Here is an 18,486-nt window from a genome sequence, read left to right on the forward strand (position 1 = left end):
ACCTCCTTCCATCAGCAAGGGCATTGAAGATGAAACGTGGCTGGGTCTTTCAGCATGACAATGATCCCCCAATGATCCCAACACACCGCCCGGGCAACGAAGGAGTGGCTTCGTAAGAAGCATTTCAAAGTCCGGGAGTGGCCTAGCCAGTCTCCAGATCTCAACCCCATAGAAAATCTTTGGAGGGAGTTGAAAGTCTGTGTTGCCCAGTGACAGCCCCAAAACATTACTGCTCTAGAGGAGATCAGCATAGAGGAATGGGCCAAAATACCAGCAACAGTGTGTGAAAACCTTGTGAAGACTTACAGAAAACGTTTGACCTCTGTCATTGCCAACAAAGGGTATATAACAAAGTATTGAGATGAACTTTTGTTATTGACCAAATACTTATTTTCCACCATAATTTGCAAATAAATTCTTTAAAAATCAGACAAGTGTACCTATGATGAAAATGACAGGCCTCTCATCTTTTTAAGTGGGAGAACTTGCACAATTGGTGGCTGACTAAATACTTTTTTGCCCCACTGTATCTAACGTTAGGCTGATGTGTGCATGATAGACGCGCATGACCTATTTCCATGTTTTATTTACAGCTATGGCACGTATTAAACCAAAACAACCCGCAATCCTATCCGAGCAGTTGTTATTATGTAATATTATATCTATTAGTACTATATATGTGCCATTTTTGATGGAGGGCAGTGAGCGGGAGACTCATCAAGGACATGTAGTTAACTAATGCAGTGGACAGCGGCTGTTTCTCCAGTGTTCCTGTCACATCGGATTTCGTAACGTCATAAAATTCAATCTGTAAGTCATGCATTTTTCCATGTTTCCCTTTGATGGCATATGACGCCGTAAATGTAACTAAAGTTCAGCCTCGAAGTTGTTGCACTGTTGTCCTAAATCAAGCAGGGTTGGCCCGTGTTAGTACCTGGATGGGAGACCGCCTGGGAATACGTGGTGCTGTAAGCTTTTCGTTCCTCCGCGTTACCGAGGAGAGGCAGCGGCCGAGGAGTGTACTCTTTCCGGATAGACATTTATGCATGCTCTCGGGGTTCGAAACATAACTTCCTGGGGTGCCAGCGGGTTGGTTGATGGCTCTAAATGACCGTATAGTGATGGTGGCGTGAGCTAAGCAGTATTGTGTTTTTACCACCTTCCTAGCCGGTGTTATTAATGGACAAAGACGATGCCCGGGGCACACTCTTTGCGGGTTAATAACGTCGCTTTACCGGGGCTTACGGTGAAAATTCTAATGTGTCCGGACAGGGGAGAGGGGCGGGATCGTAAATCACTGTGAATGGAGTCGATTGGAGACCCCCATCGATGTCGGCACTGCTCGGAGTGAATTTAAGCACTTGACGCATGTTGAACTCCTGGTTCATTGAGTTTACTCCCGGTTCACTTCTCGGGGTGGCACCACGGTGGTTCAGGGCTCAAAATGACCGTATATCGATGGTGAAGTTAGCAAAGTAGTATTGTGTTTGTACCACCTTCATAGCCGGTGTTATTCACGGACAAACACGGTGCCCGGAGGCACCCATTGCGGGTTAATAGCTGTGGTTTACCGTGGGTTAGGTTCAAACGTGTCCGGATAGGGGAGAGGACAGGGAATCTGAAACCATTTGAATGGTGTCGATACGACACTCCTATCACGATCGACACAGCTAGGAGCGAAATCCCGAAATCCCGGGTAGAACTTGTCTCTCCCCCATGATAATGAAGCATTATTCTTTTTTATTTGATGACTTGTTTGATCGATTGATGGCGTTCAAGTTCATTCAAGTTGTGAATGAATCGCGAGCGTCAATGCTTTTCGACAATACTACGTGTAATGTCACTTGGACATAGAATAATAAGACACTTGAGTCTGGGTTCAACAAAGGTATAACCAGTTTACTTCGGTTCTCTCGACACCTGTCAGTCACCTACTGGTATATCATGAACTCTCTCTAAGGCGCATGCGCTGTCCTGACTATGAATTAACCCATTCATTACACCACGGATGACGTATTAGTCGTGAAGGGTTGTCCCATTTCCCCCCGGGGAACCACTACGGCTTGTGGCTCTGTTCGGAGTGACTCCAAAACGAGCCGAAGTGGTAGAAAAGATCATCGGGATTGGGCCTCTCTGTGGGTAAGGGCTTTGTTGTGGAGCGTGTCAGGGTGACTTTCTTTTAGGTGGTTGTAAAATTTAAACGCTCTCTTTTGAATTTTTATAATTAGTGGGTATCGTCCTAATTCTGCATGAGTTATTTGGTGTTTTACGTTGGATACGAAGAATGGATTTGCAAAACTCTGCATGCAGAGTCTCAATTTGGTGTTTGTCCCATTTTGTAAAATCTTGGTTGGCAGGTGGACCCCAGACCTCGCAACCATAGAGGGAAATGGGTTCTATAACGGAGTCCATTAATTTGAGCCAGATTTGAATAGGAATGTCTAACTTGATGTTCCTTTTGATGGCGTAAAAAGCCCTCCTTGCCTTGTCTCTCAGGTCGTTCACAGCTTTGTTGAAGCTACCTGTGGTGCTGATGTTTAGGCCGAGGTAGGTATAATTCTTTGTATGTTCTAGGGCAATTGTATCTAGGAAGAATTTGAATTGGTGGTGCTGGAGAATGGATCTTTTTTGAAAAATCATAATTTTCATCTTAGAGAGATTCACTGTCAAGGCCCAGGTCTGGGAGAATTGGTATAGAAGGTCGAGGTGCTGTTGTAGCCCTTCTTTGGTTGGGGACAGCAGCACCAGGTCATCCGCAAACAGTAGACATTTGACTTCTGTGTCTACTAGGGGGATGCCAGGTGCTGCAGACTGCTCCAGTGTTGTTGTCTGTCCTTTATGTTGTGTTGTGTTGTTATGTGTGGTTTTTAGTGGAGTGGCGTGGCAAAATGAATTTCCCCACGGGGATAAATAAAGTATTTATCTATCTATCTATCTAATGTTTTTGCCAAACTGTTGATATAGATGTTGAAGAGGGTTGGACTCAAGCTGCATCCCTGTCTAACCCCCCGGCTTTGGGAAAAGAAGTCTGTGTTTTTTGCCAATCTTAACAGCACACTTGTTGTTAGTGTACATTGACTTTATGATGTCGTAGGTTTTTCCTCCAACACCATTTTCCAACAGTGTGAATAGCAGACCCTTGTGCCAAATTGAATCAAAGGCTTTTTTGAAATCTACGAAACAGGCGAATAGTTTGCTTTTGTTTTTGTCTATTTGGTTGTCAATTAGGTGAGAGTGAATATATGGTCTGTTGTACGATACTTTGGTAAAAAGCCAATTTGGGATTTGCTTAGGACATTGTTTACAGTGAGGTAATGTAGGAGTCTCTCTCTCTCTCTCTCTCTCTCTCTCTCTCTCTCTCTCTCTCTCTCTCTCTCTCTCTCTCTGTCTGTCTCTCTCTCTTCAGGTAAACTTCCCAAGAACTGTGAGTTGAAGGCCCTGGCAGACCTGGAGCGCTGGCTGCCCATGCGGGAGCGTTCGTACTACCGCGGACGGAAGAAGGGCAAGAAGAAGGAGGTGGTGGGGAAGGGCACACAGGGAGCCACCTCCGGAGCCCCCGCTGACCTGTAAGACCTGTCTGTCTTTCTCTCTGTCTGTCTTTCTGTCTCTCTCTGTCTCTGTGTCTCTGTCTCTCTCTCTCTCTGTGTCTCTGTCTCTCTCTCTCTCTCTGTCTCTCTCTCTCTCTCTCTCTCTCTCTCTCTCTCTCTCTCTCTCTCTCTCTCTCTCTCTCTCTCTCTGTAACATGAACTATGTTGTTGAAGTGACACCAGAGTCAGAATCAGAACTAAAGCTTCTGTATTCTCAGCCCTTATTTACTGTCAACGGCTGCGGCACCAAACTCTTAAGTTGACCTATGACCCCCTGACCTTTCACGAATAAGCCCATCACTGACCACCGTGATCTCTCCTCTCCTCTCCAGGGATGCCAGTAAGACGGCCAGCAGCCCCCCCACCTCCCCCCGGCCAGGCTCGGCCTCGGCCTCGGCCCCCCCCCCCTCCGTGGTGCCCCCCCGCCAGCAGAAGCCTGCCACGGCCTCGGGGGCCACGCGCAAGAAGGCACCACAGAAGAAGAAGAAGGGAGGGAAGGGAGGCTGGTAGTTCCACAGGAGAAGAAGAAGAAGAACAAGTCTGCGATGTGGAGGGAGACATAAGAGACTGAACCCCCCCCCCCACCCCCCCCCCCTCCTAGTCTAGAGGTCTCACAACCATGACCCCCTCCTAGTCTAGAGGTCTCACATCCATGACCCCCTCCTAGTCTAGAGGTCTCACATCCATGACCCCCCCCCCTCCTAGTCTAGAGGTCTCACATCCATGACCCCCCCCCCTCCTAGTCTAGAGGTCTCACATCCATGACCCCCCCCTCCTAGTCTGGAGGTCTCACAACCATGACCCCCCCCTCCTAGTCTAGAGGTCTCACAACCATGACCCCCCCCTCCTAGTCTAGAGGTCTCACATCCATGACCCCCCCCTCCTAGTCTAGAGGTCTCACATCCATGACCCCCCCCCTCCTAGTCTGGAGGTCTCACATCCATGACCCCCCCCTCCTAGTCTAGAGGTCTCACAACCATGTGTATGACCATGTCTAGTCCTGGTGTATGACCCCTAGTCCTGGTGTATGACCCCTGGTCCTGGTGTATGACCCCTAGTCCTGGTGTATGACTCCTGGTGTATGACCCCTAGTCCTGGTGTATGACCCCTATGACCCCTGGTGTCTGAGTAGAAGGCCTCTGGTCGCCCGCTACCTCCTTGGTTTGAGGAAACATACTTTTTAACGATGTAGAGAAGACATTTGGGAGACGGTCAGAGACCTTGTTTGTGTTTTGAAGGCGAGAAGGGTCTCATGTTATAAACATGTTATAACACATACCTCCTGTGCAGAAGAAATATTCTGTTTGTGTGAAGATGGCCCCTGACTGTCAGCCCCTCCCCCCCTGCTCACCACCCTGACCCCCCCGCTCACCCCCCTGACCGCCCTGACCCCCCCGCTCACCCCCCTGACCCGCTCACCGCCCTGACCCCCCCTGACCCGCTCACCCCCCTGACCCGCTCACCCCCCTGCCCCCCCTGACCCGCTCACCACCCTGACCCGCTCACCCCCCTGACCCACTCACCACCCTGACCCGCTCACCCCCCTGACCCGCTCACCCCCCTGACCCGCTCACCACCCTGACCCGCTCACCACCCTGACCCGCTCACCCCCCTGACCCGCTCACCACCCTGACCCGCTCACCCCCCTGACCCGCTCACCCCCCTGACCCGCTCACCCCCCTGACCCGCTCACCACCCTGACCCGCTCACCACCCTGACCCGCTCACCACCCTGACCCGCTCACCACCCTGACCCGCTCACCACCCTGACCCGCTCACCACCCTGACCCGCTCACCCCCCTGACCCGCTGACCGCCCTGACCCCCCCTGACCCGCTCACCCCCCTGACCCGCTCACCACCCTGACCCCCGCTCACCCCCCTGACCCGCTGACCGCCCTGACCCCCCCTGACCCGCTCACCACCCTGACCCCCGCTCACCCCCCTGACCCGCTGACCGCCCTGACACCCGCTCACCCCCCTGACCCGCTCACCACCCTGACCCGCTCACCCCCCTGACCCGCTCACCACCCTGACCCCCGCTCACCCCCCTGACCCGCTCACCCCCCTGACCCGCTGACCGCCCTGACCCCCCCTGACCCGCTCACCACCCTGACCCCCGCTCACCCCCCTGACCCGCTCACCGCCCTGACCCGCTCACCGCCCTGACCCCGCCTGACCCGCTCACCGCCCTGACCCCCGCTCACCCCCCTGACCCGCTCACCGCCCTGACCCCCCCTGACCCGCTCACCACCCTGACCCCCGCTCACCCCCCTGACCCGCTCACCCCCCTGACCTTGTTATCAACCAAAGTTGTGTATGCAAAGTTAAAGTATATTTATTTTTAAATCCCTGCATCGTTCTAGACTAAAGTATAAAGTGACATGTTTTAATTCTCCGGTAGCAGTCCGTCACCTGCACGTCCACCATGGAAGCTGTGGATCTCTGGCCCAATGGAAGCAGTCCCGTTTGTCATGTTAATAAACAAGGTTCCAGGACTACAGCCTCAGGTCTCTGTGTTGCTCTCCACAAACCTAGAACGCTATGGGAGCTAACGCTACACCAATTATCCCTGTCCACTCATCCTAACAAACACCCAATAACAATAAAATCTAATATTATTGTATGTCCACCACTATAGGGTTAGAACTTCCTTGATAGATTTCCTCTGAGGTGACGAGATGTAGTGGCACACGATGTCCGGTAGGTGGCGCCCCAGACCTAAACATCTGAAACTTCAAACTAATTTTGAAAACAGTGCTCCACAGGTCAGTTGCAGGTCATCTATGACTAGTGTGGTTACCAAAAGTCCCAAATGTTGTTGCAATCCAATTTACAATTAAAATAATCACCATTTAACATTATATTCAACAGAGTAGAGGCTGTTCGAGGTAGAAATCGGAGGACGGACTCATTGTCATGTATGAGAGAGGGGCAGAGGACATCTTGGCATTGACATCACACACACACAGGCTGTGATGGGTAGAACAGACTGGTGCAGGACAGAGGTTTTAGTCTAGGGTTGAGGAGAGAGGTTTTAGTCTAGGGTTGAGGAGAGAGGTTTTAGTCTAGGGTTGAGGTCAGTTGAATTTCATTTCAGTGATTTACAAATGGGTAATTTATTTTTGAGTCTCAGTAGTCCTAAAATAAGATTTCCTTTTCATCACAACATTTAACATTTTTAAATTGTACATTCCAAATCACTTCCTGAATGGGCTGAATCAAATTAAGCCTGTACAAGAATAGAGGACAGGGAGGTCTTCAGGAGTCACAGTTAAGGTGTAGCCTGAAGAGATGGAGGTCTTCAGGAGGGACAGTTAAGGTGTAGCCTGAAGAGATGGAGGTCTTCAGGAGGGACAGTTAAGGTGTAGCCTGAAGAGATGGAGGTCTTCGGGGAGGGACAGTTAAGGTGTAGCCTGAAGAGATGAAGGTCTTCAGGAGGGACAGTTAAGGTGTAGCTTGCATGTAGGGAGGGGGTGTTCCCTTTGCTGCCTGGTAGGCGAGCACCAGGGTCTTGAATCGGATGAGCTGCTACTGGGAGAACAGTGAAGGGTGTGAAGGAGGGGGTGACATGGGAGAACTTGGGGAGGTTGAACACCAGACGGGCAGCAGTGTTCTGGATGAGCTGCAGAGGACTGATGGCAGAGGCGTATTTGAATCAACTATATTTATCTACCAGTAAGTAAATGTAAAAGGTTGTGTGTAACCCAGACGAGCCTAGTAGACATTCATACACACAGCTTATTAGACATACACACACACTAAACAGACATGATAAATAGGATAATACATTATTAACTAAATCAGGGTATCCGCGGTGTTGATAAATACATTTTGGGAAAATCAAGACCCTTAAGTATTAAAAAGTCTTATCATAATTTTATGAGGTCTTGAATTTTGTAGGTATTTTTCTGAATTAGACTCTGTCCAAAGAGTTTGAGTCCTAATAATAAGGCAGATGATTCCTTCCTCACTGTCAACAATGTTTTCAGTCATTTTAAATAATAAGAATTTAATAATGAGAATTTTACCTCTAACTAACTGTCATACTTAATAACCAAATAATGACACATTCATCAATTGTTTTATGTTTCTGTTGTCAAATCTGTAAATAAATGATGAAGCTTCAAATGATTATTTGGGAAAAGTAATGCTGCTCTCATTGAATGTATTTTCTTGAGCACTACAGATCTGTCATAGAAGTCAAGTGCAGGGGCAGGGGCAGGACCAGGGGAAGGAGCAGGGGCAGGAGCAGGGGAAGGAGCAGGGGCAGGGGAAGGAGCAGGGGAAGGGGCAGGACCAGGGGAAGGAGCAGGGGCAGGAGCAGGGGCAGGACCAGGGGAAGGAGCAGGGGCAGGACCAGGGGAAGGAGCAGGGGCAGGACCAGGGGAAGGAGCAGGGGCAGGAGCAGGGGAAGGAGCAGGGGCAGGAGCAGGGGCAGGAGCAGGGGAAGGTGCAGGGGCAGGACCAGGGGAAGGAGCAGGGGCAGGACCAGGGGAAGGAGCAGGGGCAGGACCAGGGGAAGGAGCAGGGGCAGGACCAGGGGAAGGAGCAGGGGAAGGGGCAGGACCAGGGGAAGGAGCAGGACCAGGGGAAGGACCAGGGGAAGGAGCAGGGGCAGGAGCAGGAGCAGGGGCAGGACCAGGGGAAGGAGCAGGGGCAGGACCAGGGGAAGGGGCAGGGGCAGGACCAGGGAAAGGGGCAGGACCAGGGGAAGGAGCAGGGGAAGGGGCAGGACCAGGGGAAGGAGCAGGGGCAGGACCAGGGCCAGGGGCAGGACCAGGGGAAGGAGCAGGACGAGGGGCAGGGGAAGGAGCAGGACCAGGGGCAGGGGAAGGAGCAGGGGCAGGGGCAGGACCAGGGGAAGGAGCAGGACCAGGGGAAGGAGCAGGGGCAGGACCAGGGGAAGGAGCAGGACCAGGACCAGGGGAAGGAGCAGGGGCAGGAGCAGGGGCAGGACCAGGGGAAGGAGCAGGGGCAGGACCAGGGGAAGGAGCAGGGGAAGGGGCAGGACCAGGGGCAGGGGAAGGAGCAGGACCAGGGGAAGGGGCAGGGGCAGGACCAGGGACAAGAGCAGAAGGAGGAGCAGGAGGTGGCCTGAGACCAGTGGCAGGAGCTGGGTCAGAAGCAGCCCAGGGTTGGTCCACTCTGCTGTCTCAGACCCTGGGCCAGGGTCATTACTACCATCCTACTACACTAGCCTCCCGAGCCAAGGTAACTACATATCTCTATTAGCTAACGCATGCTTCTACTGTCACTGTCTGCTGGATTTGATAATGCCATCAATAAGTAAACATGGACTAGAGATAATAGAAGAAAACTTCAAACACACCTCTTTAGCCTGGCCTTTATCTAATTTGTCTATGTCAACTTGCACTTTGACTCCTATCTTATCTCATATTTTTCTTGTTTTATTCCTGGTTTTGTTGTGTTATATTTATTTGATCTATTTCGTTCTACCTCTTGTTTTATTGTATTGCAGTTTATTTATGATTGTTTTGATGTTCAGCACTTGGAGTTCAATGCATGACTTGTTCTATAGAGATAAAGTTTGATTGATAGATTGTTTCAATTGATCGATTGTTTTTATTTAACCTTTATTTAACCAGGTGACCTCATTGAGATATGGAATCTCTTTTTCAAGGGGGACCTGGCCAAGAGGGGCAGCACAAGGACACAATCATACATTAAATACACAGATAATAAGATAATATAAGAAGAAGAAGAAGAAGAAATAAGAAATTAAAAGCAGGTTTGGACGGGCACTGAATGACAATTTCGAATACTTTCACCTTCTAAGCCCTTTAAGATCGTTATGAAAGCATCATAACTGATTCGTTATTTTAGTTTTAAGTCATTCTGGAAAGTATTCCAGGCAGAGGGGGCAGCGTACTTTTTGCCCAGCTCAGTACGAGCACGTGGAACATGCAGTTGTAAAGTGTCCTGTGAGCGGAGGCTGTAATGTTCATAGTTTCTGAGGAGATGTGGACACAGATAGGTAGGGACCAGGCCAAGGAGAGTTTTATATATAAAGCTCAACCAATGGGTGTACCTGCATACATACAAGGATGGCCAGTCCGCTTTTACATAATGAGTAAGGTGTTTACAACCAGTGACAAATCTCAAGGCACAATGATGCACAGAATCCAAAGAATGCAGACATTGAGCAGAAGCGTTCATGTACAGGAGGTCACCATAATCTAGCAGAGGTCAGAAGGTCGTTGACGTTGACACAAGATATTTCCTGGTTCCGGGGGAAAAGCATGATTTGTTTCTAAAATAGAAACCTAACTTTACCTTGAGCTTAGAGACTAGCTTCGAGATATGGGACTTAAAAGACAATTGGCGATCAATGTGAATGCCCAAATAAATAACTTGTGACTAGTTCAAGGGCTTTACCGTGGGAGGTTATAGGGAGATCTTGTGGCTCTCTAGTGTTGGAAAACAGCATGACTTTGGTTTTTATCTGTATTTAAGACCATACGTATGTTTGAATACATACACAAAACATTAGTTTGGCTGTCATTTTACTCACTATGTGTAACATTAATGTACATTAGTTTCACCCCTTTAAAAAGATGAATAAACATGACTTTGTTCAGCACATGAACCTGTATATGTTCATCATCATACATTTTTTATTTTGAATCATCCATGGAAATGTGATTAGATTCAACAGTCACATTGGCTGTAGTGTCCTAATGGCTACGTCCCTCTCTCGTCCTTCCCCTAGCATCGTCCTCGTGAGCCACCTAGCTCAGGAGACTTCCTGTGTTCGTTGTGTCACAAGGTGTTTCCCCTGCAGCGCATGTTGACCAGACACCTCAAGTGCCACAGCCTGGTGAAGAGACACCCCTGCCGGTACTGCGGTAAGGGCTTCAATGATACCCTCGACCTCAAGAGGCACATGCACACATACAGGAGATAATACTTCCTAATGCAGATTTCCTACATGACTGCACACACTCATACAGCATACCTAAGGACTTCTTGACCGCCTGACCTGTCTCATTAATAATCATTCATAATTCAAAGCTTATCCTCGAGACAGCTCTGCGTGTGCCACGTTCCAGACAGTTAGCAACTCGTTTTTTCACTTTAAATTTGCTTTTATGATTGGAATCCTCCTATGAACATCAATAAAGAGAAATGTATATGCATTACAATGTAGTATTATAATTGTGTGGTGTATCAACACATGGTTTAAGAGGACACTACAGTTGTGTATTGTGTGGCAGGGTTTTCACACAGTGCACGACACACAACACAAGCAGACACACACACACAAACTCCTCACACTCCCTCTCTCCCTCTGTCCCCCTGGTCAGGTATCCGTCCCTACAGGTGTGAGCTGTGTGACAAGGCCTTCACCCAGCGCTGCTCCCTGGAGTCCCACATGAGGAAGATCCATGGCGTGCGGCAGCAGTACGCCTACCGCCAGCGCCGCTCCAAGATCTTTGTGTGCGAGGACTGCGGCTTCACCTCCAACCGGCCTGATGAGTACTTCCTTCACGTGCGCCAGTGCCACCCGGGCAGCCCCGCCCTCCGCCACTACTACCGCCGGCAGGCCCACGAGAGCGCCAGCAGCAACGTCCCCGCAGAGCGCAAACTCAGCCCTTTTATGCTGTACCCAACGCCCGGGTACTCCATGTGAGAGACTGGGTCTCCTGCTGCAACAATAGACGTGATAGAACTGCCAAGAACGGGAGCAATTGTTGGAATCCCTTTCAAAGCGCTACGAGGAGATAGGCTTTATTAAGAAACCTGTTATGTGGGTGTCTACTGTTTCATGCCCCAAATAAAATTCATAGACCAGCTTCCATCCAAATTGGGTAGGTTGTTGGATTGTTGTTCGCTTTGCCATCCCTGTTGCTCTGATCTCCCAGGGGATGTCCACCTATGTTGTCTCGGGGTGGGGTGGGTGGTGGTGGGGTGGTGGGCGGTTTGGGTGCAATAAATAACACATTCCTAACAATCTGATTGTATGGCTAAATAAAGCATTGACTCAATTAACGGCTGAGCAAAGATATCAAATTCAACAGATCAACGGTCAGTCAGTGAATGTTGATTAAAGGTGTCTTTTTATGGAATGGCGTCATGTCATTTTGTCCATAGGAATGATAGACAGGATAAATGATAAATGAATGATAGACGCTACGATGCTGATGAGTCACCTACGAGGCCGTCTGGGAGGGGACCTTTCACTTCACTGGAAGTTCAGCTCACTGGTAGGAGCTCACTGGTAGGAGCTCATGGGTGCAGCTCATGGGTGCAGCTCATGGGCGTGGCCTTTCCAAAGAGACTATGAACATCCCTTATCATGTGACTCAACATTGTTTGCTCTTTTGCAATACACTAAAATCACCAACATATTGACCCTTGGCACTAAGTGAGTCAAGGAGTATATGAGAGAGGGTGTCTGCTCTAAAGGATTATAGTGTTTGCTTATCTTGCATGTCAACAACCCTATTTCTCTGAGGCGCAGCAAGATCAAAGCCTAAGCACATTTACTTGTAGGCTTTACAATGGTTCTACCATCTCCATCCACTGCTACCATCATTTGGTTCTAACTCTAAACAATAAAATAATGTATACAATACTAATAACGACAATGTGTAAATGATTGACCTGAATGAATGGAAAGCATGTCAAAAGTTGCGTAACATTTTAGGTGGCCTGGAAGGGCAATGAAACCCTTCAAACTGTGTAATAACTGCAAGATTTATTATCACAGCTACTATAATCTTTATAAATTAACGTATATGACATCAGATGAGTAACTTTATTGTACCCCAGATTAGCTAAATTGAAGAAGAGCATAACATTCGGAAATGTTGACAGTGCATCAAAATTTGAATGGAACTACAAAAACATCAAAACTACTTCAAAGTAGACATGTGAAACTGTGTGTACTTTAACGAGAGAGAGAGAGACACACACACACACACACACACACACACACACAGCTAGACTAACAAACAATGAGATACTGGGAGAGTATTTACATCTGGAGATCCCTACTCCTCCTTAGCCAAGTGGAAGTTGCGTTTAACTCTGGAGTAAGGACCCAGCGAATCACAAAACACAAAGTCCCAGAGTACTCGTATCCATGAGTCATGATGTGGTAAATGATCATAGAACTCTGGAGCTATCTTCTTCACCTGAAAAAAAGAGGACATCAAATCAGTTAGATGAAGAGAGCAAATACAATGGACAGCTGATAATGATATTGCCCTATCACAAGGGCTTTACATTGACATCATAAACAACAATAATAGGGTGATCTAGGCTAGCTGTTTGGGGTTGAGGTACAGTTTGAATTGATAGAATTCAAAAGCAAGTGGAGGAGGATCGTAAACAACACAACTAAACAGGTCTACAGTAGTCTAATGTGTACATAACAGTGCGATCTGGGGTCCAACATAAAGCAGAGTACTAACATATACATTCAGTGCTGTCCTAAAAAATGGGATTACACCTGTCAAACACACTAGACCAGCCAAAGGAGCCGCCACTACCCCCCCACCCCCCTCTTTCTCTTTCATAAATGTGCTTCCATCACCCAGTCATTCTAGTATTTCAGAACCTTTTCAAGGACTGGCTGCCTAGAGGGTGTTGCACACTTCTCCTACGGTAAGCGTGTAGGTGTAGCAGGTGTAGCATTGGAACAGCACCAATGTGGCTCAGCCCGATGACATCCCCAACAATGTCATATGCACATAACATCACCAGTGTTCCAGCTTCAGTTGTAAAGGATAGGATAGAGATAGGATAGATGAAGGATAGAGGTAAATGACACGATAGATGAGGGACAGAGGTCCAATTACCTGAGGCAGGCGGCTGCCGGGGATGCTGGGAAAATCGTGGTGTTCCATGTGGTAGCCCACGTTAAAGGTGAGGCAGTTGAGTGGCCCGTAGTAGGAGCAGGTCTCAATCCCACTCATGTACATGTAGTGCTCGGCTATGAAGTGCCCAGAGAACGGATGGAGTCCCATACACAACAGAGAGCCGGCCACCATGTAGATCACCGGCTTCGGCCCCCATAGATACAGTACCAGAGCATCAAAGGCTATCTGCACAGCGCCGTTCAGCACCTCCAGTCTTCCCATAGGCTTAGGGTTGACAATGAGGGGCCGTATGGCATATAATAAGGGCTGGACGATAATCCAAAGAACCTTCCGGGCGGGCGAGTTGAAGAAGCGAGCCTCCAGGCGGGTCGGCACGTCCACGTCCAGCCTGTCCCCACCGAGGTAGCGGTGGTGGTCCGCGTGGTACTTCTTAAAGCTTATAGAGTACGGGATGCCTATGGGTAAGTTAGCGAACATGCCGAAGAGGCGGTTACGCATATGGTCCTTGTTGCCATAGGCAACATTGTGGGAGATGTCGTGGATGGCCAGAGTCAGTGAGTGGTTGATGCAGCCGCCGAACACGTAGGCCCAGAAGAACACCCACTTCCAGCTGAGGTCACGAACCAGGAAGCACCACAGCACCTGGGTCAGGACCATGGCTGTCACCACCCACTTGAACTGGGGGTCCGGGCCCATCAGGGACTTGATCTCTGGGTGCTTGGCTGTGGAGGAGTGAGAAGGTAGAGGAAGAGTGAGAGGGGGATTTTAGAGAAAACAAGTCAAATAAAAGAGAAGCAGTTTCTATACACACCTACTTTACAATACAGTGTGAGTATTCTCAAATCAATATTGACCCTCTGTGTACCACAATTTGTGTTAAGTTTGCCCTGTACTGCAGAATACAAAAATGTGCTTATGCCATTAAAAAAAAATCCAAAAGACTTGCCATCCCAAAACCTGCTGGGACACCAGCATGTCCTTGCCCTAATCCAGAGTTATGTCAGACTGCATTGTGAACGTGTAATACCTGTCGGACAGGTGACTGCACCTGTTTCGGTTATGATGACAAGTTGGTTCCTTCTTCCAAAACAGTGAAAATACAGGTACACTATCCCCTAAATACAGGTACACTATCCCCTAAATACAGGTACACTATCCCCTAAACTAAATACAGGTACACTATCCCCTAAATACAGGTACACTATCCCCTAAACTAAATACAGGTACACTATCCCCTAAAGCGAGCTTGTTCCACATGTGTTAGTTGCATGGCATGGATCAGTTAAAGTGAACTGTCATGTTTTTGATCCCCTAAAGCGAGTCATGCAGATCTAGGTCGCATCGCATCATTCGCATGTGGGTCTAATTGTGATCTAATTGCGATCACGTGAAGCATCGCTTTTATCACCGTTGGGTGAATGAGTTGAGCTGTTAAATGACAACGCTTCCCCTCTCTCCATGATAATAGTCTACACGATTAAAACGTTGATCTTCTTAGAATTTCTGATTCTAATAATTTCACACTGAACAGTTCTGGGACACTCCAACACACGTGTTACCTGAAGTCACTCAGAGTAAATGAAGCTCACCTAGGATCTGTTTCCTCCGGCTACAGTGCGGCTGCTCAGTATAAACCCACTGGAAGTCTTCCCTCGTCCCCGTGTTCCCCATAGCGCTCACGGCAGGGCTGACGGCTCGTGTCGAGGTCTAGATGTCTCTAAAGCAGAGACTCTCCTCGCTGGTGTCTGAGCGCTCCTGTGTGCGCGGCTGTATGACCTGGTACACGCCCAGTCGCACGAGTGTATGACCTGGTACACGCCCAGTCGCACGGGTGTTTTGATTGATTGATTGAAAACTTTATTAGAAGATTTGCAGAAGTAGGTACATGAAAGTACTTATTACATACAAGGTCAACTAACAGGATAAAAACCCAAGAAAGCCACTGGCTTATTTCAATTGGGGTCCTTGATTCTCAATTCATCGTTACATGTAAGACAGACAACAAAAACTAGTACTATCTACAAGATAATACAGACAAATAACTAGTACTATCTACAAGATAAACATACATCCATCATGGGAAGAACAATACAACAAAGCATAAGGTATGTACAGCGGGAAGGACAGGTGGGGACATACACCACAGGTGGGGGCGGGGGACAAAACACAAAGTATGTACAGTGGGTAGTTCGGGTCTTTTAATCTGATTTTTGATTTAGAGGGTCCAGTTACGGATTGCAGCCTCCTGTAAATGTTTTTTGAGAGTGGTTTTGAAGGTGGGCAGTGTTTTGCACTCCTTTAAGATTATAGGAAGGGCGTTCCACATTTTTACTGCATAATATGTATGACCTGGTACACGCCCAGTCGCATGGGTGTATGACCTGGTACACGCCCAGTCGCACGGCTGTATGACCTGGTACACGCCCAGTCGCACGGCTGTATGACCTGGTACACGCCCAGTCGCACGGCTGTATGACCTGGTACACGCCCAGTCGCACGGGTGTATGACCTGGTACACGCCCAGTCGCACGGCTGTATGACCTGGTACACGCCCAGTCGCACGGCTGTATGACCTGGTACACGCCCAGTCGCACGGCTGTATGACCTGGTACACGCCCAGTCGCACGGCTGTATGACCTGGTACACGCCCAGTCGCACGGCTGTATGACCTGGTACACGCCCAGTCGCACGGCTGTATGACTTGGTACACGCCCAGTCGCACGGCTGTATGACCTGGTACGCGCCCAGTCGCTCACCTCAAAAGCAGTTGTGGTTATTCTGCATACCAAGGAATAGGGGCAAAGGCCTATTTAAGACTCCACCTTACTCTCTATTTTTACGCACAACTATTCAAATTCACCAAATCTATTAATGAATTAGGCCGACATGACTACTGATCAGCACACCTTTCACCGATTTAAAGTATGCTTGAAACAGTTGTTAAGCACATTGACAAGCATGTCAATTATTAAAATTAAAATTAAAATTATTACAAGCGACTATATAGCTGCTATAGTTGGCTACAAACGAATCACTTTCAAAAACGTGTCTACCACTGTTCTAAACGTGTCTACCACTGTTCTAAACTGTTCTAAACGTGTCTACCACTGTTCTAAACTGTTCTAAACGTGTCTACCACTGTTCTAAACTGCGCACGGAATGGTCGAGGTCGCACATTTGAGGGGGAGGAGTATTGCAGAAGTATGAGTTGTTGTGTTACATTTACATTTTTGACATTTACCAGACACTTTTATCCAAAGCGACTTATAACAATACATTTGTATTTATTATGAACATTAGAGGAGCTACACAGGGGGAGTGGGGAGTGAAGATGTCTTTAGCTGATGCAGGGCTACAAAGTTTCACCAAAAGTTTGGAGTGAGATGTTCGGCGGTGGAGCGACCCAAAACTGTGCACGTTTTGGCAGCGGCGGCCCCTCTCTCCCACACAATTATTTGTGCTAGTTTCCTGCAATTTTACATGTTGTTCATAATAAACCAGCACAAGAAATGAAAATAATTGGAACATTTGATAAAACAAGACAAATTCAGACAATATATCATATTTATGAAATCTTAATAAACAAGTACAGTAGCCTACAGAGTCTAAAAGAAAATTGGGCCCCATCAAGTAAGTAAGTAAGTAAGTAAAATGTATTTATACAGCACCTTTCCCAGACCAAGGATCACAAGGTGCTTTTACAACAAGGAGAAAACACAAATAAAACATAATACAAGATCGAAAAGCCACAGCCGGTTAAAACAGGCAAAACAAGTGAAAATAAAAAAGTAACAGACAGCAGGTGTAACATCATTAAGTGAAAATAAAAACAAGTAACAGACAACAGGTGTAACATCATCAACAGGACACAGAAAGACAGGCCCTAGGGGCTATTCAAAAGTCTGTCTATACAATAAACAGGACTCAGCCCCTTGGTCAGCAGCAGAAAGACCCTTGGTCATCATCTTATATACAGTGCATTGCTCATAGATGGCTATCATGTTATACAGTACATACCTATATACAGGTTTTTCCTGGGTCAGAATGAGGCCTGATGAAAATGAAAATCTTGTGGGTTTTTTGGGAGGGATCCCCAATTGTTGTATTTCAAGATTCAAGATTCAAGATTGCTTTATTGTCTGTCACAGAGTGACAGAAATTCTCCTTTGACAGGCTTTGTGCAGTTCATGAATACGTTATCCACATTAAAAACACACATAGGTCACATACATACAATAAAAACAGACAGATATAACAGTGTTTATCAAATGTAGTGCCTATTTAAAAAGCCTAGTCATTTAAAAATAATATTTGTATTGTAAATTGTAGTTAATAATAATAATAATAATAATAATTATTATTATTATTATTATTATTATTATTATTATTAATGTACCTGGTTATGTTACAGCAGAGAAACAAAAAACAGTTACCAAAACTGAAAAGTTGCAAAGTAGGCCTATCATCTCACCCAAATTAAGTGAGTAGGCCTATTAAGAAACTGTATGCCATAGTGTCTCTGAGATAAAGGATACAATCCGTTTTAACACTTGTGTTGAATAACAGAAGATTAATGGAGGGGGAAAAACATGAGTGTGAGGACGGAGGATGATGAACATGAAGTCCCATCATGGATTTTATCTGGAATTTCACTGCCAATTTCACTGCCTAAGTTCTGGGCCCAGGACAGTCCGGACGGATTGTATGGCAGCTAGTGCTGAGGCACAAACATGTACATTTCAAGCCTGCAAACTGTGACACTTTAAAATAACGTGAAAAAATACTTTTGTGCAATATGACAACCCTAGTTGACTATCTGTGCAGTATAGTACAGTGGATTGTGTACATAGCCTTTATTTATGTAAACCAGCTCCTTACCTTACCTTGTGATTTTGTGCTTTTTCTAAAATGTGTTTTTTTTTCCCCCTTTCCTAACACCAGGGGAGCCACCCCTCCTAAATTTCGTTGTTTGGTACCTGTACTGTAACAATGACAAATAAAGTCCATTCCATTCCATCCATTCCATTCCATTCCAATCTCTCCTCCATCACCCC

The 18,486-nt window shown here is 47.4% G+C and overlaps 3 protein-coding genes across 4 annotated transcripts in view; 2 read left to right on the forward strand and 1 right to left on the reverse strand.

The window, feature by feature from the left end:
* The window catches only part of srp72 (signal recognition particle 72), a 56,545-nt gene extending 51,137 nt beyond the window's left edge, over positions 1-5,408 (forward strand). The window contains exons 18-20 of one of the 2 annotated variants that reach the window (XR_013937560.1): positions 3,407-3,566; positions 3,920-4,481; positions 4,519-5,408. Coding sequence is in view for 1 of the 2 variants with exons in the window: in XM_080535849.1 (XP_080391975.1) it covers positions 3,407-3,566; positions 3,920-4,097 (338 nt within the window). In the remaining variant the exon portion in view is untranslated. Of the gene's footprint in view, positions 1-3,406; positions 3,567-3,919 lie in introns of both variants that reach the window. The other variant, XM_080535849.1, reaches the window with a different exon arrangement.
* Positions 5,409-6,012: 604 nt separating this feature from the next.
* LOC308162504 (putative transcription factor Ovo-like 1) lies at positions 6,013-11,238 on the forward strand (the record flags this gene model as incomplete). The annotated part of the gene is made up of 4 exons (XM_080536652.1): positions 6,013-6,051; positions 8,745-8,798; positions 10,318-10,507; positions 10,913-11,238. 4 exons carry the CDS (start codon positions 6,013-6,015, stop codon positions 11,236-11,238), a joined length of 609 nt encoding a protein of 202 aa, XP_080392778.1.
* A 1,363-nt stretch (positions 11,239-12,601) lies between these two features.
* LOC308161699 (sphingolipid delta(4)-desaturase/C4-monooxygenase DES2-like) lies at positions 12,602-15,103 on the reverse strand (the record flags this gene model as incomplete). Its single annotated transcript, XM_080535756.1, has 3 exons — positions 12,602-12,745; positions 13,412-14,154; positions 15,022-15,103. The coding sequence occupies 3 exons, from the start codon at positions 15,101-15,103 to the stop codon at positions 12,602-12,604; spliced, it is 969 nt and encodes a 322-aa protein (XP_080391882.1).
* Between the last annotated feature and the right edge of the window lie 3,383 nt (positions 15,104-18,486).

This window comes from Nansenia antarctica (assembly GCF_963989245.1).
Source record: "Nansenia antarctica genome assembly, chromosome: 7".
Taxonomy (NCBI): Eukaryota; Metazoa; Chordata; class Actinopteri; order Argentiniformes; family Microstomatidae; genus Nansenia; species Nansenia antarctica.